Source organism: Mastigoproctus giganteus, chromosome 5 (assembly GCF_048544385.1).
Source record: "Mastigoproctus giganteus isolate SK-2022 chromosome 5, ASM4854438v1, whole genome shotgun sequence".
In the NCBI taxonomy this organism is placed as follows: Eukaryota; Metazoa; Arthropoda; class Arachnida; order Uropygi; family Thelyphonidae; genus Mastigoproctus; species Mastigoproctus giganteus.
This window is the reverse complement of record NC_143579.1, coordinates 150,521,884-150,549,301: the sequence shown is the minus strand read 5'-3', so window position 1 is coordinate 150,549,301 and position 27,418 is coordinate 150,521,884. Positions and strand designations below refer to the sequence as shown.

At 36.5% G+C, this 27,418-nt stretch overlaps 1 protein-coding gene across 1 annotated transcript in view; it reads left to right on the top strand.

Annotated features, from left to right (window-relative positions):
* Window positions 1-27,418, top strand: part of LOC150085766 (ran-specific GTPase-activating protein-like) — a 130,125-nt gene that overhangs the window by 50,085 nt on the left and 52,622 nt on the right. The window contains exon 3 of the mRNA XM_090373471.1: window positions 1,176-1,333. Coding sequence (XP_090229597.1) covers window positions 1,176-1,333 — 158 coding nt within the window. The remainder of the gene's footprint in view (window positions 1-1,175; window positions 1,334-27,418) is intronic.

Genomic DNA, 27,418 nt, shown 5'->3' with positions numbered 1-27,418 from the left:
AGTGAAGTTCAACAAGATTAATAAATTCCTGATTAATTGATGATATTATATACTATGCTATACTATACTAAGCTAACGCTATCTAGTTCGGGATATAACGTATCGTATAAAAATGGCAGCAAGTTACAAACTGTAAATCTACGGCCACTTAAATATTAATTAACTTCCAAAATCTCGCTGTCTCAATTCAGAATAAATCAAGGATCTTGCCTGGGTCTGTAAGCTACTTACAGAAAATAATTTAATATGACAATTGTTCAATAAAGTCACTAACTAGCTAAAAAACTTCCCCTTCACCGGCTCTGCAAAATTTGTAAAACATGTGGATTGGATACCTTACCGATACTAAGTAATAACCTACAAAATCTCTATCTACGTTAAAATTTAAACTAAGTATCATAACTAGGAATATAGAACTACTCTAGAAAATAAGTTTATGCCAATTCAAGCCGATTTAAGTTAATAAAACAGAAAAAACTTCTATGTTACTCAGCCGTAAAAACTTCAAGTTATACTTCTTTAAAAACTTTTATTAATAAATTGCTCAAGTATGCCGTGGCACAAGTTTACTGATATCTGGAAATGTTGCTTTGGTAAGGTGTGACGAGGTTTCCAGTGGTTTGAGACTTATCTGCCATAAAGGTCCGGTCCTAGTGTTCTGAACCCTTATGACAGATATGTGTGTTTACTATGTTCATAAATTCTTTCACGACTGCTGTTCATAAAGAGTTTAATTTTCTTCATTGCTATATTTAATATTTTAGTTTGTTGATTAGGAAATTAATATTGTGAGTGATGTGCTATACTTGTTTGTAGAAATGTTAGTTCTTTTCTCATTTGGCACATTACATTATTTTGCACTCTGCTAAAAGCAATTCTTTTTATTATTACATTGCAAATTCTGGTTTCCAGATTTATGAAGTGTGTGTATGCAGTGGCAGCCCCAGATAGGGACTAAAGAGGCTATATCAGTGATAAAAATGAGGATTTTTTTTTTTTTTTTTTTTTTTACTGCTACATCATGAGTAAAACTCAGATTCTATTGAACACTGCTTTAATTCTCTCCCTCCCCAATCCCCAGAACATCCTGGGACTACCACTGTGTTTGGCAGTCGTGTGTGCGTGTGTGCATGCTGTAACATGGCTTCAAATAATGTTCTGGCATTGATTTTCAGAAGAGCCAAGCTGTTCAGATATGACAGAAAGGAACAACCACCAGAATGGAAAGAGCGGGGTACAGGAGAAGTTAAAATTTTAAAGCATGTAAATCAGCAATCTTACAGAATTTTAATGAGGAGAGATAAAACACTTAAGATTTGTGCCAATCATTATAGTAAGTTGAATTCTGTTTGACTTCCAGTGATAGTTTTCTTATGAAATTAGTCAGATAATTATTCACCAAAATGCTGTTATATGCAATAACATCTTAACATTTATTACTAATTTATCACAATTGAATTACAAGTTCTATAAATTCAGCACTCGAAATTAACAAAATAGTTAATGAAAAGTTTTAAAATATGGATAATTTTTGCAACTTCCACATGGAATAACCATTGTTACAGTGAACAACAAAATATTTTTCAAAGTGGTCCATTGTAAATCTCTGGTACGTATTTTCCAAAATTATTTTTAAGCCAGAGAATGATATTTTCACATTGAAAATACCATTACCTTGTAGAACTGAAAATGGCCAATATGACATCGTATGTGTATATTTCTATTCTTTTCTTGTACCGTAAATTCAATAATAACACTATTTATACATTATGTTTGTAGGGTTTGTTTGCCTAAGCAGTGTCCCTTGTCCATAATACCAAATTTTTTTTCTTCTTACCAATCTTTTTCTCTCCAATCCTTATCCAGTCTTTATTTATTATATAAATGAAATCCAGAGTTCTTTTTTAAAACATTTCCAAATTTATTTCTGATTCTCGATCCCTCCTATTTAGTTGCACTGCTCAAAGAAAGTCTTTTGGCATTACAAACGATTTGAGAACAACCATTAAGAGATATACTGCATGTTTTATTGTAAGTGGATTGCTCAATTATGTCATGATGTGAGTTTACTGATATCAGAAACTGTTGCCTTCTGAAGGCTTTGTTTGGTAATAGAATTAGGTAACTAAGCAAATGAGTCAATTAACAGCAAGTATCCTAATGAAAGAATTGGCTTAGCTATAGCATCCACAATATCCAAAGTATAGCCACCAAGGTTCCAAATTTATGACAAAGAATCATTTTTACTCAGTCTTCTCTGTCTCACCATCGTAATGTAATTGGTGAAACTGTTTTGATCTGGCTTTATTTTCACAAAAAAATAAATAATACTATAGTGAAATTGGAATTTTTAAAAAAAATTTGCAATATTTCCCTTGCCTTGCCTTGAATTGGCATACAAGTGTTGTTAGTCTACATTGCATAATCAGTGTGTGATAATAGCATTGTTCTTGTTATGTGCAGTTATCTCATGGTACATGTCTTGTGCAAAGTAGTTGATGTGTTTCAGTAAGATGCCAGAGAAATACAATGTAAAATTTCAAAATACATATATTCAAGATTTCCCATATATTGTAAAATGTAACATGTGTACATTTAATATCATATGTACCTGTGATTTCAATATAGAGTAGTCAGAAACACTGCGTAATTATATATTTGCAAATAAATAAGCATAAGAGCAGCACATGGAGCGAAATTCAAAATTAGATGTTGCATTTTGTGGTGGTGATTGTGTCATATGCATTGAATATTTGTTTGCATCGTTTGTCGTAGAACATAATATTCCTCTGAGTTGTGCTAATGATCAGACATGTCTAGAAATATGTTTCTTAATAGTGAAATATTAAAAATATGGTTGTGGAAGAACCAAAATGGCAGGCGTTATGTTAATGAAATTGCATGGACAGGGAAAGAAGAAACAGTGATGACTCCGAAAAATTACCCATTTTTGATTGCTATAGATAGCAGTAATCAAAAGTGATTCCAAGTTATTCAGTTTTATTATAATTTGTAATAAAAAAAAATTATAAAATTAATAATGGCTTGGTCCCACTGCCAGCATTGGAAGGCGAGTGTACTGGGAACAGCATTTGACACTGACTTAATCCATCTGAAAACCTGAAACCACATATTACTAATAGTAGTGACAAATGATGGAAAGAAGGAGGAAATTTTTTTATTTATAAAATAGTTTAGCTGAAGACAAATTTCTGCATAACTATTCGGCAATCATCCTTCCTCAATTTGAATTTGTGCTCCCCATTGTGTACTTGAACAAGAAGAATGCCATCAGCATTGAGCTGGCGACATTGAGATCCCCATTCAGATTGTCTCAGAAATGCCTAGTCTCCAGATGCTGCAATTTTCTGAACTGATGCCTTTCCTGGTAATAGCACCCTTTGTTTCCTTTGCCAATCTTGTTGCCCTTCTCTGCTCCTGTTCCAGCAGATCTACATTCTTCCTAAAATTATGCATTTGGCCCTGTATGCAGCTCAAGATGCTACCTAATCATTGCCTTGTACAGTGTGATAAACACCTCATTATCCCTGCTAGAAAATTCTTGAATATCATTGAAAAAACCATATCAGCTATTTTTGTAGCATGTCTTCCACTGCTCATATATTTCATATATGACTGCACAATTACCCCCCCCCCCCACCAAGTCTTTTTCATTTTCCACTATGTAGTATACTACACAGTCATTGTGGGATCACTGCTACCCCATATGCATTACCTTGCATTTGTCAATGTTAAAATTTGAATTGTAATATTTAAGCCAATTCGCCTGATTTCCTAGCTATTGATGCAGTGGTATACTTGATTATTGTTGTTAACCATCCTGCCAACCTTTCTGTTATCTGCAAACTTAAACATGAAGTCTCATATGTCTTTATCAATATCATTAATAAATATAGAAAACAATAGGCCCAGCATTGAATCCTGTGGGACTCTGATAATAACATTAGTCTATAATGAGCATTGAAAACCACTTTGTCTACTCCCACTCAACCTTCCTTTTAATCACAGCAGTTACTTGCTCATAATATTGCACTGCTCCAATTTGTATAGCAGTCTTAGGTGTAACAGTATCAAAAGCATTACTGAAATCCAAATACGTGATATTAAAATTATTTTTTACATCTGGTTCCTTTGTTACTGCACAAGGTTTGTTAGTGCGTGATCAGACAAAATCACCCCCTAACAAATCCATGCTGTGACAGAAGTATAACTGCACTCCTGTCTAGATGGTCCTGTATTACTTTAACCAGTGATTCCATTATTTTTCTTGGAAAATTTAAACTAACAGATCTATAAATGACTCATGTCACCCTTTGATCTTCCTTTAGAAATTGCGGTTATATTTATGTCTTCAGTAAATTAATAAGAGGAGTTTACCTCAATATAGTACGTGGAACACTTCCGTATGATACCCTCCAGAAATTAAAACGGAAAAAACGAAAAAATCGACAACTTACCGGTACATTAAAGTAAAATATAAATAATTAAAGTAAAATATAAATAATTAAATAATCAATTTAACACAATTCAAAATCAATTCAAAACAATTAAAATTGTTTTGAATTGATTGAATTAATTGTTTTGAATTAATTAATTGTTTTGAATTAAAATTGTTTTGATTCAATCAATTCAAAACAATTAAAATTGTTTTGAATTGATTGAATTAATTGTTTTGAATTAATTAATTGTTTTGAATTGATTTTGAATTGTGTTAAATTGATTATTTAATTATTTATATTTTACTTTAATTATTTATATTTTACTTTAATGTACCGGTAAGTTGTCGATTTTTTCGTTTTTTCCGTTTTAATTTCTGGAGGGTATCATACGGAAGTGTTCCACGTACTATATTGAGGTAAACTCCTCTTATTAATTTACTAATATTATTATCAACGTAGAACATATTGAGTATTACAGCTCTGATTCATACTATCTAATTTATGTCTTCAATCCATCACAAGGACTTTCCCTGAATTCAAAGATATGCTCAATATTAGCTAAGGGTTTGCTTACCTCCTTTCTGCTACATTAATATAATTGGATAGATTCCATCCATCTTGAGGTGCCTTTTTATATTTAGGTCGAACAATTTCTCTTCCACTTTCCTGTCAGTCACAATCCTTTAGCTCCCTGTTAATTTTATTAATGCCTCCATCCCCTTCCTTGAAGAATTCCTCATTCGTGAATGTAGATACAACATACTTATTCAGTTTGTTAGCAACCTGAGCAGGATCATCAACAGTTAAACCATTATCAAAAAATGGGCCAATGTGATTCATCTCCTTCCTTGTATTGTTTACATAATTAAAGAAGTCTACTGTTTTTCTTTGCATTCTTTGCCAAAGACTTATAATCTGCTTTAGCTTGCTTAACCTCCTTTGTTGCTTGACTGCGGTATAGTTTATATCCATTATAGGCTTCTGTATTATAAGATAATTTTAGCACATCCCATGCATTTTTCTTCTCTGCCATGAGTCTTTTTTGTCCATCTGACATCCATTTTGGTCTAAGCCTAGAACAGTATTTCTCATTGGTATAAAAAGGTTAGTAGCTTTTAGTTACTTTCCTGATTGTGTCCAATTTAGAATTTGCTGTTGGTAACATCATTTGTTGGTCCTACAATATATAATTTAAAACCGAGACCACTGTAGCCACCTTAATGAATGCAAAAGCCCTTCTGTTTGCTTGATTGTAGCTAAATCTGTAAGTAAATCTCACATCGTAGTGAGATTTACTTACAGATTTACATACACTCTGATCACTGCCACTTAATGGGTCTTTTATCTGTAGATTCTTAATGCATGGGTACAACACTCAGCTCACTGTCCAGCATGTACTTATTGATTGCCCCAAATACAATACTGATCGACAAGCTATGTTTACCTCATTTTCCATGACGAACCTCTCTTTCAGCATTTGTGACCTCCTAGCAGATGCGCCACATGACCAAAATTTTTGGTTTCCTCAAACAGATAAAACTACAATGCAGTATAAATTTGAATGACATCTATACAGATATAACTATGCATTTAACATCATAGTTAGGCACATTATGGCCTTTGCTGGTCTTGTGCCATAAAGCCTACAAACAATTTAATGCATATACTTTCTGCTTACTCTCTAACACATTTAGAAAACATCCAATAAATCCACAAAAGTCTTGCTACTATGTGAGTGACTAACCCACGAGTTACATCATAATCTGGATGGTTAAAATTGTCCGTTTTAAGATCTGATGTAATCTATTTGTAATCTGATGTAATATTTGTCTGTATAGTTGGATTTGCATATTCTATTTGTTTATTTTATGTTCATCAGTCATTAGCTCTATAACACACTCCTACTCGTATTTTTTGTTTTCCTGATTTTTAACTAAGAGCATAACCCCCCCCCCCTCCTTCTGCCTGTCTGTCTTTTTCTGTACACATTGTATTTCCTGTATTCAAATTCTGCATTCCTTGTATCTGAGTGATGCCATGTCTCCGATATCCCTTCAATGTTGAAGGGAATTTTATTCTTATTTAAGAAAGTTATTTCCTTTGTAATCTTGAGCCTTCAGTTGGTCAAACTATGCTAAAACAGTCATGGCCAAAAAGATAATTCTTCAAAGGGAAGTAAAATTTTAATTTGCTTCTTTTATAACAAAGCTAGATTTGAGATCTTAAAAAATATGCGAATCTTGGCACTCTGCCAAAAGTGCAGATTTTTAAGATTTTTCATTCAGTAGCATCTTTGACTGGCCACCTGAATGTGGTAGGGGGACCTCTCAATGACAGTGCGGCTCCTCCAGATTAGCATCACTGCACTCCAGCATCTTCACTCTTGCTTCCAGGCTAACACCACAGAAATGTTGTGTATGTGCCATGTGCTGTGACCCTTGGAAACTCAGGAAGGGGGATCCTTGTGATTTGAGGAGCTCTGCTTCAACACACCGGTTTGACCCATGTTCAATAAGACCTTGGAATGCTTGTACAGGGTCAATTGGCTAGTGGGTTTGCCTGTCAGATTTAGCTGTACCAGCGCCATGCCTTATGACCTACCTTCAGGTCTGAGGGAGAGCATTCAGGCTGGTGGTGGTAAGTACATTATAGAAAGTATTGCCCAAGCAGTGGCAACCTTCTTGGACAATACTTGCGTTTCCACAATTTCCAAAACCGTGGTGAAATGTACAGCAGCAAGAAAGCCTCAAAACAAGACATGAAGAATATTTTGTCATTAACCCACCACAGATAATTTAATAACCTTCAAATACACAACCTTTTAGAGGGATTTGTTTTGTAAATTTTTTTTTTTTTTTTTTTTTGTTGGCTGATGCTGCATAAGCTCATACACTTGCTTTCTTGCATCACATGCCACTACTACTACTATTACATGCACCAAAGCATGTTACATTGGGGTCAGAAGGAATCTTGGATCTGCTTCACATCTTTCATCATTTGGGTGACAACACCTAAGGCTGTCTGAGACAAAGTCCATAAAAATGAAAGCAGATATACATCACACCTTTCATCAATCGTAGAGCATAATGGACGTGCAATTGCAGACCCAACTTCAATTGGACATCCATTTGCTGAAATGAAAGTGGCACTATCTCAATCATGTGCTGTTGGGCCATCCATTATGAGATGATTAAGCATCTTTCACTTGAATCTGTGGATTAGCAGTTCTGTCTGTACAACAGAATCTATCTCGAAGACCATTTTCTGCATTAAAATTTTTTTGTAAAATCACTCCTTCCAAGTTCATGTAGATTCTTCTCTCTCGATCTTTATGCCAAGAGGAAGGAGTACCCCAAGAATCAGTGTTAAGTATTTTGCTTTTTGATATCAAAGTTAGTTTGGCAACTGAACAACTTCCTCCAACAGTGAAAAGTGCCCTATCCATTGATGATATCGGTATCTTCTCCAAGTCATGTAATATGAAAGCACAAGTGGACTGAAACTCCTGCATGCCTTTATAACTAATAATTGGAAGCAGACTGCTCGACCTCTATTGTGTGTTGTATGATCTAAATTACATTATGGGTTTCAAGTGTACATATCTGCTAGAAACCATACTTCAAGGATATACCCAGTTTAATGTTACGCCATCTGCATTGCTATTGGAGCATTTCAATGCAACTAAACCACCTCTGTTGCTTCGATGAGAGGATTTGTTGCTAAAATATACTTTGAAATCCCTGCTAGACCACCCTACAAGCCACAATAGGAAAATCTATAACATCATCAGAGTTACAACTGTCTCCTTAGTATTCATGTCCAAGAGCTGCTCAGAGAGCTTCAGGTGTGGTAGACAATGTTGCCCAGCACCGAGGTAACCCCTTCTACCATGCAACTTCTCCATTAATAACAGGGGAAAGGCCGGCACTTCTTTATCTGTCTACCTTGCTACCCAATGATTTGCTTATTCTGATTTCCTGCCTGTCTTCACCGATGGCTCAAAATCAGAATCATTTGTGGGGGTCCACTACAGTCTTTTCAAATAGTGTGTTATCTGAGAAGATTTCCCAATGAGTGCAGTATATTTTGTCTCTTGGGGGATTTCAGTGGCCACCACTCCTTATGAGGATCGACTAAATTAGAAAGACGTGGCCAACTGATGGAAACCTTTCTGGATATGCAAAACCTCACCATTCTTAATACTGGTGCACCCACTCGCGTAAAACTACCAACTGGACAAACTTCTGCAATTGATCTCTCGATATGCTCCCTAATTCTGTTTCCAGTCATGGAATGGTCTGTTATAGATGATCCCATGGGCAGTGACCATTTTCCAATTGTTTGTGATCTGCTCACTACACAACCACCATTAGCCCAACCAAGCAGGAAATGGAAATTCTTTCAAGCCAACTGGGTCAAATTCCAGTCAGCTGCCACGCTCAACAAGAAAATTATAGAACACAGCCGATAGATGAATCCACAGGTTATATCGCGTCACACCTGTTATCTGCAGCTAAATGCGGCACCTCTGTAGCCAGGTGGGCAGGAGCAGCAGTGCGTAACATACTCTTCTTGATTATACCGGGGTTCGAGCCCGTGACCACCAAATACGGAGGATGCGGAAAGGTCAGAGAATGACCACCGCATATCCCCGGAGCAATATGGCCTTAGTTGCTAACGCTCCTAAAAACCAAATAACAACAGCAGCTAAATGCTGAATTCCATTGTCAAATCCCCCATCTTGACCATAACTATTCATGGGATTTATTTCATAGCTCACCAACCACAGTTAATTTTATTATCTACGAGAAGCTAAGGGCAAAAGCTTATCTCATTCAAAGACAAGCCAAGAAGAATTCCTGGATTCAATTTGCCTCTGCTGTAGATGGAAATACTAACTCCAGGCTAATATGGAAGAAAATTAGGCAGGTTTCTGGCAAGGTTCCAACCATCCCTTTTCCTGATTCTTTCATGGAATGGGCAAGAACTCTCTGCTCCTTAGGACATAGCAAATGCCAAGGCATTTGCTGACCTTTGCCCAAGTTTCAGCAGCATCGACTTACTCTCTGGATTTCCAGAAAATTGGGATCATGACTGAATAGTGATCCATCAACTTTCGAACCTCACCTCTATTCTTTCCCTATAACCAGCCTCTTCAGAATAGCATGTAGAAGTTCAGAGTTAATCAGAATGAATATTCTGAACTTCTACGTACCATTAAAACAACATGCAACAGTGCTTCTGGGCCAGATAGAACATATTATATCATGTTGCAACTTCTTTAAGAAAAAAAACTGCAAGTACTGCTGGTCTTTTGTAACCAAGTCTTTCTGGAAAACGTTTATCCCTTCTCTTGGCACCATGCCACAGATCTGGCCTTTTTGAAACCTGGAAAAGATCTTACTAGTCCTTACAGTTACAGACCAATTTCCCTCTTATTTTAAATTAACTTGTTTAGATATATTTAAAATATACTTTTTTATTACATACAGTATACTTCTAAGACTTATTTATATATTTTTTATACTTTTTTGATGATTTTTCTATTCTTATATAGCTTACAAAACCTTTCTTGACATAGTGACCAATTTTCATGGTTTGCTATTATTTTTCGTCTTTTACCATTTTTATAACTGTTTTTATTCATTTACTGTTGTTGGCACATTATAGCCTGTGTTGTTGATGCACCAATAAATTCCAAATCAAGCATCCTCAAAATAGTCGAAGGAACGCAAAATAGTCTATGGAGTTATCTTATCCAGAAAGATTAGCCTTATCTCTTTCTGAGAAAGTATGCATCCTAATTTTGTTGATACCAACTCTCAAGGACCTGTAACAAATTGTCTCATCCATTCTTCTAATCAAAACTTGGGGAATTTTCTGCTTCAGATTTATTTGAAGAAGTATTGACTGCACATGGATCTGTTGATAATGTATTGAAGGTTAGGTTCTTATGTGTAAATTTACATTTTATATGAATCACTTAAATTATGATGATAAATTAAACATTATCAGCACAATCACTAGTTTTTCAGTTCCTACACACTAAATATGTTAGTAGAGGCACCTGCCTCTACTAATGCTAATAAATTTATTGACCTCAGTGTTGATCAGTATCAACAATGTACTTGTGATAGCATTATTAGATACAAGAGCTCAAAAGTGACTAGGTTTGTATAAACTTTGAGCAAAATATACCTCAAACATGAAATGGTGACTTCCAAGCTGACTCTGCCTATTAAACTCAAAACTACACAGGGAAGAACAAGATGGATAACCATGACCATTTGTTTCGACTTAAAAATTTTTGAAACCAGTATTGTGTTATCATTTAAAACTCATGTTATAAAAGAACCATTTGATGTTAATACTCATTTAATATTAGGTCAAGATTTCCTTCTTGAATTGGAGCATAAGCCAAATTTTAAGAAGAGCATCTTGTTCGTTTCCCATGTGGAGTGAAAATTAAAAAAAAAAAAAAAAAAATGAAGATAGCTGGAAGTATCTCTATCAATGTTTTCTGTGCTTCAGAGCTACTTTCTGAAAAGACTGAAAACTAACAAGCATTTTGAGATCCTAGTCCTTAAAAAATTTAAATCCTAAGTAAGGAAGAAATAAAAGTATTTCTACATTAGGGTTAAAAGGAGCTGCTGGCGTAGAATATCCTGTTTGTGTCACTATGGATAAACCCATACACATCAAGTAGTGTAGGGCACCTCTGAAATTAAAGGACAAATTACATAAATCATTGAGCAGCCCACCTCTTTATGGATCTCACCATTACTAGTAATAGAAAACCTAATGGAGACCATTGATTTGTCCTTGACCTCAGAGCAATCAAGTCACTAGTTCAAATGACTTTCCACTAAGCAGTTCAAAGAAATTTTCACATGCCTGCATGGTGCTAAAATATTTTCAAAGCTTATATGAATAGTAGTGATTATCGTATATACCCCTCAGAGCAGAAGACTGAAAATATTTTTCTTTCAGTATAATGTGGTCCAAGCATTGTTTAACTCATATTCCACAAGCAGCTGAAAACAGTACACAGAGCTTTCAGTACCAAATCAATATGGTTATGGAGCTCACCATTCCTAGGTTTGGTGAAGGCTTGGTGAAAGGGTTCCAAGATTACCTACTTTTGTATTTTAAGTCTTTGGAAGAATATAAACAGTTTGGGAGAGGTCTTCAAAAGGTTAGTGGTGACAGGAACCTTATGCTCAAATGTTTGAAACAAGGCATGTTTCAATCAGAAGTATGCCGTTTACAACATAATACTAATAGCCATACAGTTCAAGGAAGCCAGAGGCATTTTGCTGAGTGGCCGGGGGGGGGAGTAGATAAGAAAATACAAATCATTTGGTCCTATATAACTATCGGAAACTTAATTTTTTTAGTAGTAATAACTTAATATTTTAATTTTATTTTTATAATAGTAGTAACTTAAATAGTAATAACTGAACATGCATTTTACCTTACAAACTGTGATACTTATATGTTGAGATAATGTATGTTAATTTAATTTTCTTCCTCTTCATCACTGCTAAGCACAATCTCTTCTGCAGCATCTAGATTTCATGTACCTTGTGCTCTCTTTAGAAGTCGGGCACTGCACTCTTCATCCCATGCAGTGGACCCTGCTTTAGGTGATACGTGAAAATCGGAAGAATATTTTCCAGTTAACAAAATAAAAATAAATTTACACTTGCATACATAGCTTAATTAATATGTACTGTTATATGTACATGCTCATTGATATTTCTGTTCACTGGCTTTTTTTTTTTTTTTTTTTTGTTGTAAAATTGATAAGCAATTAGTAACAAAGTGACCTCCAGGAATGTGCTTTAGAAAAATACCATGAAGGCAATAACGACTAGTGAGTCAACAGCAGGGATTCACAAAAAGGAATGCCGACCGGGCTAGCCAGGTGGGTAAAGTGCCTGCCGGGCAACCCAAAGGTCGCGGGTTCGATTCCCGCCTCGGGCTTGGATCAAAGTACTGCAAAAACCTTGGGAGGTGCACTATGGCCACAGAAGCCGATGCGCCAACAACTACCAAACCAAAAAAAAAAAAAAAAAAAAAAAAAAACAAAAAGGAATGGAAACCGCTCTGGAGCCCATTGGCTCCGGAGTGGTGCCATGTGGGAGATGGTGTCCTTGTTGTAGAAGAATCGTATTATATGAGGGTTGTCTGTGATGCAATACCAGAGAATTTTGTTACAAATAAAAATTTGTTCTGCTGTGAAGATTTTTAAACTTCATTATTCGTGCAGTTTAAATCCTACTTGATAAAACAGATGGAGAGTTGAAATACTTACTATAAATGTTTACAGATATATAATGAAATTCAATTGTTTGTGTTTAATATTTACTGAAATATGCTTCTCTAAAACTGCTGAACACTAAGTATACCTCTCTAAAATCTGGCATCTTCCAGTACCCTAGAGTGTTAGATTTTAAAGAGTTTGCCTATTCTACTCCTAACTACCCATGTTACCATTGTTTTAATGTAACTTTTACATCAAAAAATTTTTTAGAAAATTTGTAAAGTAATATAGAAAACCATAAACTTCTTTGATTAATAAAAAAATTTTAAATGGGTCTTTTTTTTTTTTTTTTTTTTTTGGCAACTATATCCATGACGTATCCATGTACATCCATGAAGTTATGTAGGTATCCTTTTTTTTTTTTTTTTTTAATAGAGTTAACCTCAGATCTGAAATTATCAAGACTAATGTATTTATGCTCAGTGAACACTAAATTATGATCACCCCATCTGTAATGGACTATGCCAGTGTTTCTCAATCTTTTTACTCTCGTGGCACATTTTCCAAAGAAGAAAAATTTCGCGGCACACTAATGTGACGAGGCACACCCTTTGAGAAACACTGGACTATGCCACATAGCTCTCAGTATAAAAAGCCGAACAGCATTGTACACTAGAGCAGTGGTAATTTGCATCTGGTCTTTCAAGTCAAAGTGATAAAGTAGCAGCTATGTGAAGTAGTAAAGATACCAAGGAGTTTCAAAAGGGTATGATTGTTGGAGCTCATGCATTAGGTGCTTCCATATTGAAAATGGCATGTCTTGTCAGCTGCTCATGGCCCAGTGTGGTTAAGGCATACAAAGAATGATGTTAAATGGGTCAAACCACTTCTTGCTGACAGAACTGTAAAGGGTTGTGCAAGTTGGATATATGTGGTGAGTGAAGGGTATAGTGTGTTGTACAGGCTCAGTGGCGAGGTTGATATTGCAATACAATATGGGGAATACAAGAACAATATCCCAAATGATGGTGTGCCACATGCTCAGAAATATGGGATTCTACAGTAGACAGCCCAAGTCTCTCTCTCTCTCCCTCTTCTGATCATTGATGGTGAATGCTGTTGTGTCACCAACATGCGGGTTGGACACTGGACTGGAAAGAAGTGTGCTGGTTGGAGGAGTCCAAATACTTGGTTCTGCATCCTGACATGCCTTTGTGCATGGTGCAAGAAACACAAGTCCATTGGTACATCGTGCATGGTGTCTACTATCCAGGCAGGTGGCAGTGGTTGCTTAATATGGGACATATTTTACTGGCAAGAACTAGGACACCTGGTGCATATGGACCAGCATTTCATTGGTGAGGTCTGCTGACAATTCTTAGGAGACCATGTGCTCCCTGCCATGTAGCATTTTTGCCCAGACAGAAACAAGATCTTCCAAGATGATAATGCACTGTGTCATTGGGATAGCACAGTGCACAAGTGGTTTGAGGAACACAGTGAAAATATCCCCCATCTTGACTGGCTTCCAAATTTTCCTGACCTCAAACCAACTGACCACCTGTAGGAAGTTTTGGAATGGGAAGGGCTGTATATGGACACGCAACCATCATCTGTTCTGACACTGAAAAGCCTTGCAGGCAGCATTGCTGCAAATCTTTACAGACTTGTGGTGGAGTCAATGTCTAGGTGAGCAGCTGCTGTTATCTGTGTGAATGATGGCTCATCATGGTTATTAGGTAGGTAGGTAGGTAGGTAGTCATAATTCACTGATTGCTGGGTGTATTTTTATTATTAAATTTGGATTTTGCATTAATCAGATTTTTAGTGACAGACAAGAGAGAGAGAGAGAGAGAGAGAGAGAGAGAGAGAGAGAGAGAGAGAGAGAGAGAGAGAGAGATGATGAACTCTCAAAAAGTATGGAATTATGATTCATTTTATTTCAGAAATTTTAATAATCTAATTTTGAATGACCTAATTTAGCTCATAAATACATCTTCCTTATTAAGTTATTAATTCTTCCCATTGAGCCACTACCTTAAGAAAAATTGCTTTATAAACTTGTAACAGCACTAGAAACTGATTTTTAGTAAAATCAGTAACTTCTCAAATTTCAAAAACATAGGGAAGCTTTTGAAACTTGGGAAGTGTGGATTTCAGTCTCTGCCATGGTAGTTTTAAGTTACTATGTCATCCTAACAAATATTTAATTATGAAGTGTTGTAGACAGTCAAAATTAAATGCTTTTATTAGACACACATACTTCAAAATGAAAACTTGCAAATTAGCAGAAATAAAAAAGCAGTGAACACGATACAGTAACACTTCATTAATTCAATATTAAATTATTCAAAATGAGATGTATTTTGAAGTTGCTAGCTTTTGAAGAATATGTACAGTGAATTTCAAAGTCTGAATTGGTCCCACAGTTTTTGTGAATAGCTTGTCTACTTTGAAAATACTACCTAAAATCAACTGTAATTAAACATTGCTGTATTTAATTTGAAGGGCTATAAAGAAAATGAAAATTCCCTATGCAGCATACGTTACCTTTAAATTTTAAAATTATTATTCACATTCCTCATTAATGTGCAGTATAGACAGTTGAGAAAATTCACATGCCTCTGACTTGTGCTACAAACTGTTTGCTCATTCAGTATAGGTAATCAAAATCTGGTAACCTCAAGACCTGGAGATTGTGGGTTTTTGTAAGATAAATCTAACCTATAATGAAATGTCAATTCAAGCACAGATAAAGGGAGGACATCTGCAGTTTGGCAGTTTGTCCCGGTTAGGGGTCAGCAACATGGATGGAATGCTTCCACTTAGTGTGCTTGGGATGGTTGGCTGGAGTCAGCCCCAGTTCTTGCATATCTTGCCACACTTTGCTCTTGGTTATCATCTTTGGCCTGCCTCTCCTTCAACCTGGAACTTGGCAGCTAAGCACATGTTTGGTAATGTGGGTAAACTCGCAGCACTGGATGAGCCCCCCCCCCACACCATCATCTAAGTCTTTTCTCCCTAATCTTCAAGTTGTTGGGTTCAGTTTTCATCTCCTGTCTTCCATCTTCATTTTGCCTATATATATAGTAACGAATAATGGTACTAGGAAGCTAATTAATCTAGGGAGGGGGGAGTGCCCGTATGAAAAAGATAATAATAGTAATATTGCTTATGGATCAGGGACACTGCATTAGCAAAATGTACCCTACAGACATAATGTGTATATATATATATATAATATTGTAAGTAGAACGTGTAAAGTAGATTTAATTGGTTTAAGTCTAATGAAAATACAGTATACACTGGGAGTGATATACGGAATGAAAAAGAGGATGAAATGGACTGGAGATTAAAATAAAGATAAGAAGTGAAAAAGCGACCAAAATGAAATAACATTGTGGTGTCTTTCACAATTTCAGTGTCATCATCAGAGGTCATCCACCGAAATTATGAAAAAGATAGCAATGTTCTTGTTTCTGTTTCCGACATGATCTGTATGCAGTGGTGCATGTGTGTAGTTGCCACGTGCTGCAAAGGCAAATTTTGATATGAATTTTGCATTAATAAGTTTATAAGGGATGTGCCAATAATAGTAGTGCATACGGACCATGGATGACCTTACAGAAGCAAGTGAAAAGAATTGAAAAAACTGGATAAACTATAATAAGGAATATCAGTATAGGCCGGAAGAAAGGGAGTTACCGTTACTCTGTAAGACTGACCAAAAGAACAATATGTTGGGGTGCCGGTATATTTATGTGGGGGAACGCTAGTGGCTCCTAGTGTTAGGTGTGGGGGGAAAAAATTTTTTTTTTTTTTTATGGTGTATGTATAGATAGGAATGATATGAAATAAGGTAAAATTAAATATGATTACAATATATACATGTTTAATACACTGTGTTAGGCCGATTGGTGGGTACAAGTTTTCTAGACTGTAAGACACCACAGAGGCCTGGTGTATTATATATATACACTATATACATACTTGGTGTGTATGAGTTTAGTTATTAATTAAAGATTATGCTGTTTATTTTAATGTCCCATAGTTTTTTATGCTTTAAGATGTTAAGGGCTTTACCGAAGTGGTAATGATGATATGCTTTAGGAAAATGGTTGTTAATTAGTTTATTGTATAGTATCTGGATGTTATCTTTGTTGCTGCAAATAGTAGCTATTCTGATGCTTTGCGCTAGTATAACGTTGGCATATACTCCTCTAGAAATATTGGAGTTCCACTGTGTGAGGTTGACTATATTAAAGTTGAATGCGTCACGTTTATTGTATAGGTTGATGCTAGCTTTGTTGTTTATTAATGTAATATCTAGATCTAGAAAATGGGCTGCAGTATCATTGTTGTTTGTTTTTTCTAGTATGAGTTCATACTAGAAAAATACTATTTTTAGAGGCACCTCCGTAGCCAGGTGGGAAGGAGCAGCAGTGTGTAGCACACTTCTTGATTAGACTGGGGTTCAAGCCTGTCATCACCCATAACGGAGGATGCGGAACGGCAGGGAATGACCACTGCATATTCCCGGAGCAATATGGCCTTAGTTGCTAATGCTCCTAAAAACCAAATAACAAACAAACAATATTTCTAGAGGAGTGCATGCCAACGTTATACTAGCGCAGAGCATCAGAATAGCTACCATTTGCAGAAACAAGGAAACCACTATCGATAACATCCAGATACTATACAGTAAACTAATTAACAACTATTTTCCTAAAGCATATCTTCTTTACCACTTCAGTAAAGCCCTTAACATCTTAAAGCATAAAAAACTATGGGACATTAAAATAAACAAATAATCTTTATTTGTTTATTTTAAGATTATGCTGTTTATTAAAATAAACAGCATAATCTTTAATTAATAACTAAACCCATACACACCAAGTATGTACAGGCGGGCCTTGATTAATGTGATTAATTCATCCCGCGAGCGCATCGCGCAAAACGGAAACGCATTAATCGAATATAATAACCAATAGGAAAAATTAAATTGGTCCTTGACCTTCTGGAATGTCCATAAAGAATTTTAAAAATACCTTTTAAATAACTTTTTAACTGTATATAATGTAACAGATAATGAAAATAATTATGGAATTAAATGTTTATTGCATAAAACAGCGGTTCTTAAACTGTGCGCCGCGGAATATTTTAAATTTTCGAGGCAAACACAGTGATACCCGACATCTGTCGGACACCGCACGAACTACTAGCTCAAGGTAGTTCACAGTTTCAGCATTTCTTATTAAGTTGTTTGGACCTAACTACTAAACGAAACTGTTAGTTATTTCTTTTAGTCTGGGTGTGCCTTGAAAAAATTACTGACACATTAAAGATGCCTTGAACCGAGAAACTTTGGGAACCTCTGACATAAAATACACAATGAAGAAATTACTGTTGCGGAAATATTTGAACAGTGTTGACTTCCTCTTTTCATCAATCAATTTCCAATAGCTGACAACAATCTTCTCTGGGCCCTGGCGAAATAAATATCGCAGAGAACATCAAACCTTTTGTTTGAGGTTCTATGCGATACGAAAGATTTCATCTAATTCTTTTACCGTTATCTCTGTCGCAGTAACATTTTCATCTGGCTCATTTAAAAATTTGAATTTTTAAATGCAAGTCTGCATTGACTTTATTAGCAGGAGACAAACACGTCTTCTCCTGATGGTTGATGGAACACACTGGGGCAGGCAGCAGGCAAACGTTTGTTTATTGACTGTACGACTCACGGTAAGCTTAACGTGTGTTTCAAATCTGTTTCAACTATTGCATAAAAAAAAAAAAAAGATCGCATTAACTGGAAATTTGCATCGTGTAAAGTGAAAAGTGGTATAATATTTCAAATTTGGCCTCTGTTTTGGCGTTAACTGAATATCGCGTTAATCGAACTCGTCTTACAGTCTAGAAAACTTGTACCCACCAATTGGCCTAACGTAGTGTATTAAACATGTATATATTGTAATCATATTTAATTTTACCTTATTTCATATCATTCTTATCTATACATACACCATAAAAAAATTTTTTTTTTTTCCTTTTTTACCCGCACCTAATTCTAGGAGCCGCAAGCGTTCCCCCACATAAATATACCGGCACCCCGCCAAATTGTTCTTTTGGTCAGTCTTACAAAGTAATGGTAAGTCCGTTTCTTCCGGCCTATACTGATATTCCTTATTATAGTTTATCCAGTTTTTTCAATTCTTTTCATTTGCTTCTGTAAGGTCATCCATGGTCCGTATGCACTACTATTATTGGCACATCCCTTATAAACTTATTAATGCAAAATTCATATCAAAATTTGCCTTTGCAGCACGTGGCAACTACACATATGCACCATTGCATACAGATCATGTCGGAAACAGAAGCAAGAACATTGCTGTCTTTTTTATAATTTCGGTGGATGACCTCTGATGATGACACTGAAATTGTGAAAGACACCGCAATGTTATTTCATTTTAGTTGCTTTTTCATTATCTTTATTTTAATCTCCAGTCCATTTCTTCCTCTTTTTCATTCCATGTATCTCTCCCAGTGTATACTGTATTTTCATTAGACTTAAACCAATTAAATCTACTTTATGCATTCTACTTACAATATTTTATATATATATATATATATATATATATACACACACCGATGAGCCAAAACATTGACTAGCGAGTCAATGAAGCAACTGCAGATGAACTACAGCACGGGTCAGGACACGGTATAAAAAACACCTGACACTGAACTCCGTTAATCAGTGTTATTCTTGTTCTTCAGATGGGAAAGGCAGTGGATTTAAGTGAGTTTGACAGAGGCCAAATTGTAATGGCACAGCTGGGGGGATGCTCATGGTCATCCGTGGTGAGTATCTAACGAAAGTGGGCCGAGAAGGGGGAACCCACGAACCGCCAGCAAGGTGGATGACCATGGCTCATCGATGCTCAAGGTAAGCGAAGGCTCTCCCGGATGGTATGTGGCAACAGAAGGGTAACTGTGGTACAACTCTCTGGTAATTGGAATGCTGGTGACGGGAGTAATGGTTACAACGCACAATACATCAAACCCTGCAGAAAATGGGGTTGCGTAGCCGCAGGCTGCTCCGAGTGCCCATGCTAACAACGGTTCACCAGCAACAGCACCTACAATGGGCATGCGAGCATTGAAACCGGACCTTCAGTGATTGGAAGAAGGTTGTCTGATCCGATGAATCACGTTTCCCGTTGCACCATGTGGACGGCCTGGTACGTGTGCATCATTTACTTGGGGGAAGTGATGGTGCCTGGATGCACCATGGGGTGAAAACAAGCCGTTGGGGGCAGTGTCTTGGTTTGGGCAATGTTCTGCTGGGATACCCGGGGTCCAGTCATCCATGTGCTATGCACTCTGATGTCTACCACCTACCTAAACATTGCTAACCAGGTACACCCTTTCGTGGCAACGGTCTTCCCCTCTGGCGGTGCCGTCTTTCAGCAGGATAATGCGCCATGCCACACCGCCCGGATTGTTTCGAGACTGTCTCGCGGAACATAAGGAAGACTTCCAGGTATTGCCCTGGCCTTCTTACAGGAGTTAAAGGATCTGCTGGTTACGTGCTGGTACCAGATACCACAAGACACATTTAGAAATCTTGTAGCGTCCATGCCTCGCCAGGTATGAGCTGTTTTGGCTGCACGTGGAGGGCCAACATCATATCAGGTAGGTGGTCATAATGTTTTGACTCATCGGTGTGTGTGTGTGTGTGTGTGTGTGTGTGTGTGTGTGTGTGTGTGTGTGTGTGTGTGTGTGTGTGTGTGTGTGTGTGTGTGTGTGTGTGTGTGTGTGTGTGTGTGTAGAGTGTGATGATGAAATACCTGACATGAAACTATGCATTTTTGCCATCCCTGTATTTGACTTAACTAAATTTGCCCACCCATATCTGATGACAGCTCTACCAACTTTTATTTTATTTTACTTTATTTGGTTTAATCATTTGGTATTAATAGTTTTATTTTACAGTTGCTTCATCTCCAAATTGGCTTTGCAATTCAGCCCATAATTTTCTTAATTTCATCATAACTTATTGGATATTAACATTCTTTCTCCTTTTACAAATCTACATTACTCCCTTTTTCTACTATCCTTACCCTTCTAGTCCTTGGCACTTCGTGTAATTTTCATCTCCACCTATGCAAACTTTATCAGACTTATCTATTCTTACATGCTTAATACTTTTGCATCGTTTACTGCTGCTTTGCACATTTTGGTGTATTTATCATACCTTGCTTATTCATTTTTTATTTTTCCCTCTGGGAAAAAATATTTTTTTGATTTATGTGTTCCTACTTTATTAACTTTTATTAATCTTCATTTTATTCCTTAATAAACAAAGTAAAGTGTTTTTTTTTTTTTTTAATTTGCAGCTGAAGATGATACCATCCACATATGGGAATAAAATAAAATGTTCCAGTCATAGCGTGACATCTTCATTGCCTTACAATAAGTGCAAAAAAAAAAAAAAAAAAAACCCACACATCACTCTAGAGAGGAAAACATGTTTATATTTTAATTTGACATCAGTGTTACATTTTATTCAGAATGTGGAATCTCAATCAATCTTTTGGTATAATGCAGGTGTCAAACAATTTATCCTTAAAGCTTGAAATATGAGACAAGTTGATTTTCTAGTTTTATGAACAATACATATACAAATAGTACATTACCCTGACTGTACTCATACTCTCTCTTTGGCCAAATGTATTTTTAAGTGATGATGGAGAAAAATCGGGAATGAAATTCACCGTAGCAATGTTTGGGTACCTTTAATAAATAAATATATATATATATACACACACACACACACACATACACACACACACAGTCGAACCTCTGTATAACGAAATCGATTGTTCCCTTGAAAAAATTTGTTATAAACAAATATGACCTTTTCAGCAATGAAAAATACTGTAAATTCAGAAATATAGTAAAAGATGGGAAAGAAGTGGGAATGAATAAATTTTCTAACATTTTAAAACCTTATTAATACATACATATTAAGAAATGACTACTTACATCAGTGGTTTTCAACCAGGGTGCTGCGGCACCTTAGGGTGCAGCAACAACATTCCAGGGGTGCCACGTAATTTGGATTTAAGTTACTTAAACTTTTTTTTTTAAATTGATATGTTTATTTCATTATAAAAAGGTGTACAGTATCTTTTTAATTTTAGCATTTAGCATTAGCATTAGCAGAGGCATATGATGCAAGAAAGCAAGCTTATTCAGCATCAGCCAAAAAAAAAAAAAAAACACACCACTCCCATTTCACCCCTCCGTTCGTTCGAAATACCTGTCCAGTTGAGCTTTAAATTTGTTTAGGCTATCAACTTCAACAACAAGTGATGGAAGTCGGTTCCACCAACCAACCACCCGCTGGCCAAAGGCAAATTTCCGCACATCTATCCGACATCCGTCCTTCCTCAATTTGAATTTATGCCCTCTGAGGTGATTATTCTGAGAAAGATGAAGAATCCCATTGGCATTGAGCATGCTCAAACCATTCAAAGCCTTATACACCTCTATCAGATCACCTCGCCGGTGCCTAGTCTCCAGACTCTGTAATTTGCAAAACTTAAGCCTTTCTTCGTAAGAGCAACCCTTTGTTCCATTTACTAATCTTGTTGCCCTTCTCTGTACCCGTTCCAGCAGCTCTACATCCTTCTTGAAATGAGGCCTCCAGACCTGTATACAGTACTCAAGATGTGGCCTTACCATTGCCTTATACAAGGGAATAATCACCTCCTTATCCCTGCTAGAAAAATTCCTGTATATCATTGACAAGACACCATGCGCTACTCTTGCAGCTCGTCTGCACTGCTCAGAGAACTTCATATCTGCCTGCACAATTACCCCCAGGTCCTTTTCATTCTCCACCACTGTCAGTGTAGTACCGCAGAGTTGATACGTTGCTCTGGGGTTACTGTTTCCCATATGCAGCACTTTACATTTGTCGATGTTAAACCTCATTTGCCACCTCTCAGCCCATCTGTTCAACCTTTCCAGATCCTGTTGCAGCAGCATAGCGTCAGTATTGTCCTTAACGACCCTGCCAACCTTTGTATCATCTGCAAACTTGGACATTAAACTTGATATCCCATCATCAATATCATTCATAAACACCGAAAACAACAACGGACCCAACACTGAACCTTGAGGAACTCCACTAATAACATTAGTCCACGTTGAGCAGTGTCCATTGATTACCACTCTCTGTCTTCTGCCACTCAACCATCCCCTTATCCATAGCAGCAATTTGCCTCCAATGCCACACTGCTCCAATTTGTGCAGCAGTCTTCCATGTGCAACAGTATCAAAAGCCTTTCTAAGATCCAAATATATAATATCAAAGTTATTCCCTGCATCCAGTTCTTTTGTGACTACATCATAGTATCCAATCAAATTGGTCAGGCAAGACCTGCCCTTAACAAAACCATGCTGCGTCTGAGCTATAACTGAATTCTTGTCTAGATGATCCTGCAGTGCTTCTTTAACCAGTGCCTCCATTAATTTACCTGGAACAGAAGTTAAACTAACAGGTCTATAATTACTTGTGTCAGCCTTTGATCCTCCTTTGTGAATTGGGGTTACATTTGCACATCTCCAGTCTATGGGCACCTCCCCTGAGTCCAAAGAAGCTCTCATAATTATGGCTAGGGGTTTGCATACTTCCTTTGCTGCCTCCTTTAATATAACTGGATAGATCCCATCCACCCCAGGTGCCTTTTTTATGTTTATCCTCAACAATCTCTCCTCCACTTTCCTCTCAGTTATTACAAAATCATCCAGCTCACTGCCAATGTTTACTTTACCTACATCATTCTCCTTCCTGAATAACTCCTCATGCGTGAATGTAGATGCAAAATACTCGTTTAGATTGTTAGCCACCTGAGCAGGATCCTCAACTGTTGAACCATCAATATCCAGTGGACCAATCTGATTCATCCCTTTCCTTTTCGAGTTCAAGTATGTAAAAAACTCTTTTCTGTTTTTCTTTGCATCCTTTGCCAAGGATTTTTCATAGTCTGCCTTTGCCTGCCTAATCTCCTTTGTGACTTTGCGATGATCTATTATAATAATAATAATAAGATTCTTTATTAACATAAATTTTATACACTAATGATTCCTTACACAGAAAGCCAGAGAAATCTTACAATTAGTTGTTTATACAAGTGATTTTGATTTATAAAAAAAAATAAATAAATAAAATAATAATAATAACTTATTATTATTATTAGCCATATGGTGCAAGAAAGCCTGAGGCTTATGCAGCACCAGCCAAAAAAAAAAATTCTGAGTCAACGAGAGAGAGGAAGTAAAAGGGAATCGCCAAGAAAGAGAAGAATGATGATATCCAGCACAGGACCCTGGGTGTGACAAGCCCATACTCACCAGATGTGAGCCCCTGGGGTTACAATTGATTTTAATTACTACCTCTATATAAAGAATAAAATTATTATATACAGACGATTCCGGTTATTTGGGACACATCGGGACTAGTGCGTTTTGGCCCGATTAAGTGGCTGCCCTAATTATCCAAAGTTTCACGTAAAAAGAGTTAAAAATGCAATGGACCCCCGCTTTACAATCGGTTCACTGTACAATCAAATCATATTACGATGGAGTCATCGCAGAATGGTAAGATGCACACTTCATATAGATGTAAGAAAAGGGAAAAACTGACTCGAGTAAATAATACAAAGGTCTTTGAGATAACAGAAATTGAGAAAAAGCAGTATGTACTGGAAATTAAGAACAAGTTTGAGCTTGTGCAGACTGCTCAGGACCAAGATATTGACGAGGAATATTACAACTTTCTGAAAGTGTTAATGCCCAAGAAACCTATAGGTAAAAAGAATTCCAAAGAAGTAAAAATTAGTCAAGAAACACTTCTAATGATGAACCAAAGACGACAAATGAAGAGCAAGATAAACATTGACAAGGAGAAAATTGAGTATACTGAGTTATGCAAAGCCATTAGAAAAAGACTCAGAGAGGACATAAGAAGATTTAACACAAAAAGTAGAACAAACATAAAGGAAAAACAAAGGACTTAAATCAGCAGCCATGAGCAGTAATACAGAAAGACAAATGATACTGAAACTGAAGAATAGCGATGGTGTACTTATAAATAGTAGAGAAGGCATAATTCAAAAAGCAGAAGACTACTATAGAGAATTATACAATGATTGTAAGAATGATCCCAGCACTGGGGAAGATGGATATCAAATTAGTAACACGTATGACATACTAGATATTCTTCTTGTTGCGGTAGAACATGCGTTGAAGAAAATGAAGAATCAGAAAACCCCAGGGGAAGATGAAGTTACTGTAGAGTTGTTAAAATTGGGAGGAAGAAACATGACACAAAAACTGGTGACTCTTCACAAAATGCATTAGAAAAGGTGTGATGCCTAAGGAGTGGAATAATGCAATCATAGTTTTTCTGCATAAGAAAGGAGATAAATTGGAAATTATAGACCAATTAGCTTGTTATCCCACATCTACAAGTTGTTCACAAGGGTCATTACTAACAGATTAGAAAGAATACTTGATTGAGAATCAACCGAAAGAGCAAGCTGGCTTTAGGACAGGATTCTCAACTATGGATCACCTTCGCGTAATATCACAGCTAATGGAGAAAGCAAATGAATATAAAACACCATTATGCCTGGCATTTGTGGATTATGAAAAGGCATTTGACTCCATACAGCATAAGGTAATGTTTCGGGCACTGGAAAGACAAGGCATAGATACCCCATATATTATGATTTTGAAGAAAATATATGAGAATGCTACCTCCTTTATTAAACTACACAAAGACAGTAGCAAATTTTAAATCGAGAAAGGAGTTCAACAAGGAGACAATATCTCCAAAGCTGTTTACTGCTGCCCTTGAGGAAGCTTTCAGAAGATTAGACTAGTTGCAGAAAGGAGTCAATGTGAATGGAGAGTATCTAAACCACTTACAATTTCCAGATGACATTATGGTCATAAGGCATGATCCCAAGGAATTAGAAGAAAATCTCATCAGTTATGCACAGTTAGTAAGGATTTTGGACTAAAGATGAATAAGGCTAAAACAAAAGTAATGATGAACAAGTATGCCACAGAAAGGGACATAATTATGAAATGGTGGAATCATACTTATCTGGGACAGTTATTAGCTGTAATAATGATAAATGACTGGAAGTCAAGAGAAGAATAAATTTTGGATGGATAACATTCAGGAAAATATAGTCACATACTGAGGAGCAATATCCCAGTTTGTCTGAAACGTAAAATAATGAACCAGTGTATACTCCCCACCATGACTTAAAGAAGTGAAACTTGGGCACTCACCAAAAGAATGGAACAAATTATATTGGGAATGATTATGGAAATAGTTAACACCAGAAAGAAAGGAGTTAGATAAGAAGAGAAACACATGGATTAGGCAGCAAACTCAAGTAAAGGACATTCTTATCAAAACTAAAGAACTAAAATGGTCTTGGGCAGGCACATAGCTTGAGGACATGATGACAGATGGACTAAGAAAATAACAGAATGGTACCCAAGAGGAGCTAGAACAAAACCTGGAAGACAATGACGGAGATGGATAGATGAAATTCATGAGTTTGTGGGTAGTAAATGGTTGGCCATTGCACAAAACAGAAGGAACTGGAAAGTTGCTGGAGAGGCCTTCATCCTGCAGTCGATTGAAAATGGCTGATGATGATGGTGCAAGGAAGCTTGAGGCTTGTGTTGCGTCAGCCAAAAAAAAGTTTGAGTCACCCCAGAGAGAGAGAGAGAGAGAGAGAGAGAGAGAGAGAGAGAGAGAGAGAGAGAGAGAGAGAGAATCACCAAGAAAGAGAAGAATGAGGATATCCAGTTCGGGACGCTGGGTGTGTAAAGCCCATACTCACCAGATGTGAGCCCCTGGGGTTATAATTGATGTTTACTTAGTACCTCTATATAAAGAATAAAATTATTATATACTGTATATACAGTCGATTCCGGTTATTTGGGACACATCAGAACTAGTGCATTTTGGGGGTAAGTTCATATTATAATCATTCGCAATTGAGTGTTGAGAGATTAAGTCCTCAAAGGTATGAGGTTTTCACCTATAATTTAAGATAATAGGACCCTTTTGATTTGAATTAATTTTCTGTTACATTTTCTTCCTACTGAAAGCCTGGATGCAAAGTTTCAAATGCTGCCAACATTTGTTTGGAAGGAAGGTTTAATATTGCTATCACTTTCATCGAACTCATCATTGATATTGTCACTAGTTTTTTAAATATGCTCCAAAATGTTGGAGCCACTCGGATATTCAGCAACTATGACATCATTGTCAACTCCTAAAAATTCGTAAAGAACAATTTCTGCACTGATCGAACCTCGCTTGGAACTCTTCCCAAGGTTGCTTCTAGTAATTCATCCTTCTCATTTCTGTTAATTAGTATTTTAGCAAAGCCTGCTTTTGTGAAACAATTCTTAATCGTTGTTTCCGTCACAACTCACATCTTGACTCCACACTTTCTCCAACTGTGATATGCACATCCACAAATCTATGGGTGGTTGGTTGGTTTCTATTCACAGTTAGTTAGTTAGTTATTTGGTTTTTAGGAGCATTAGCAACTAAGGCCATATTGCTACGGGATATGCGGTGTTCATT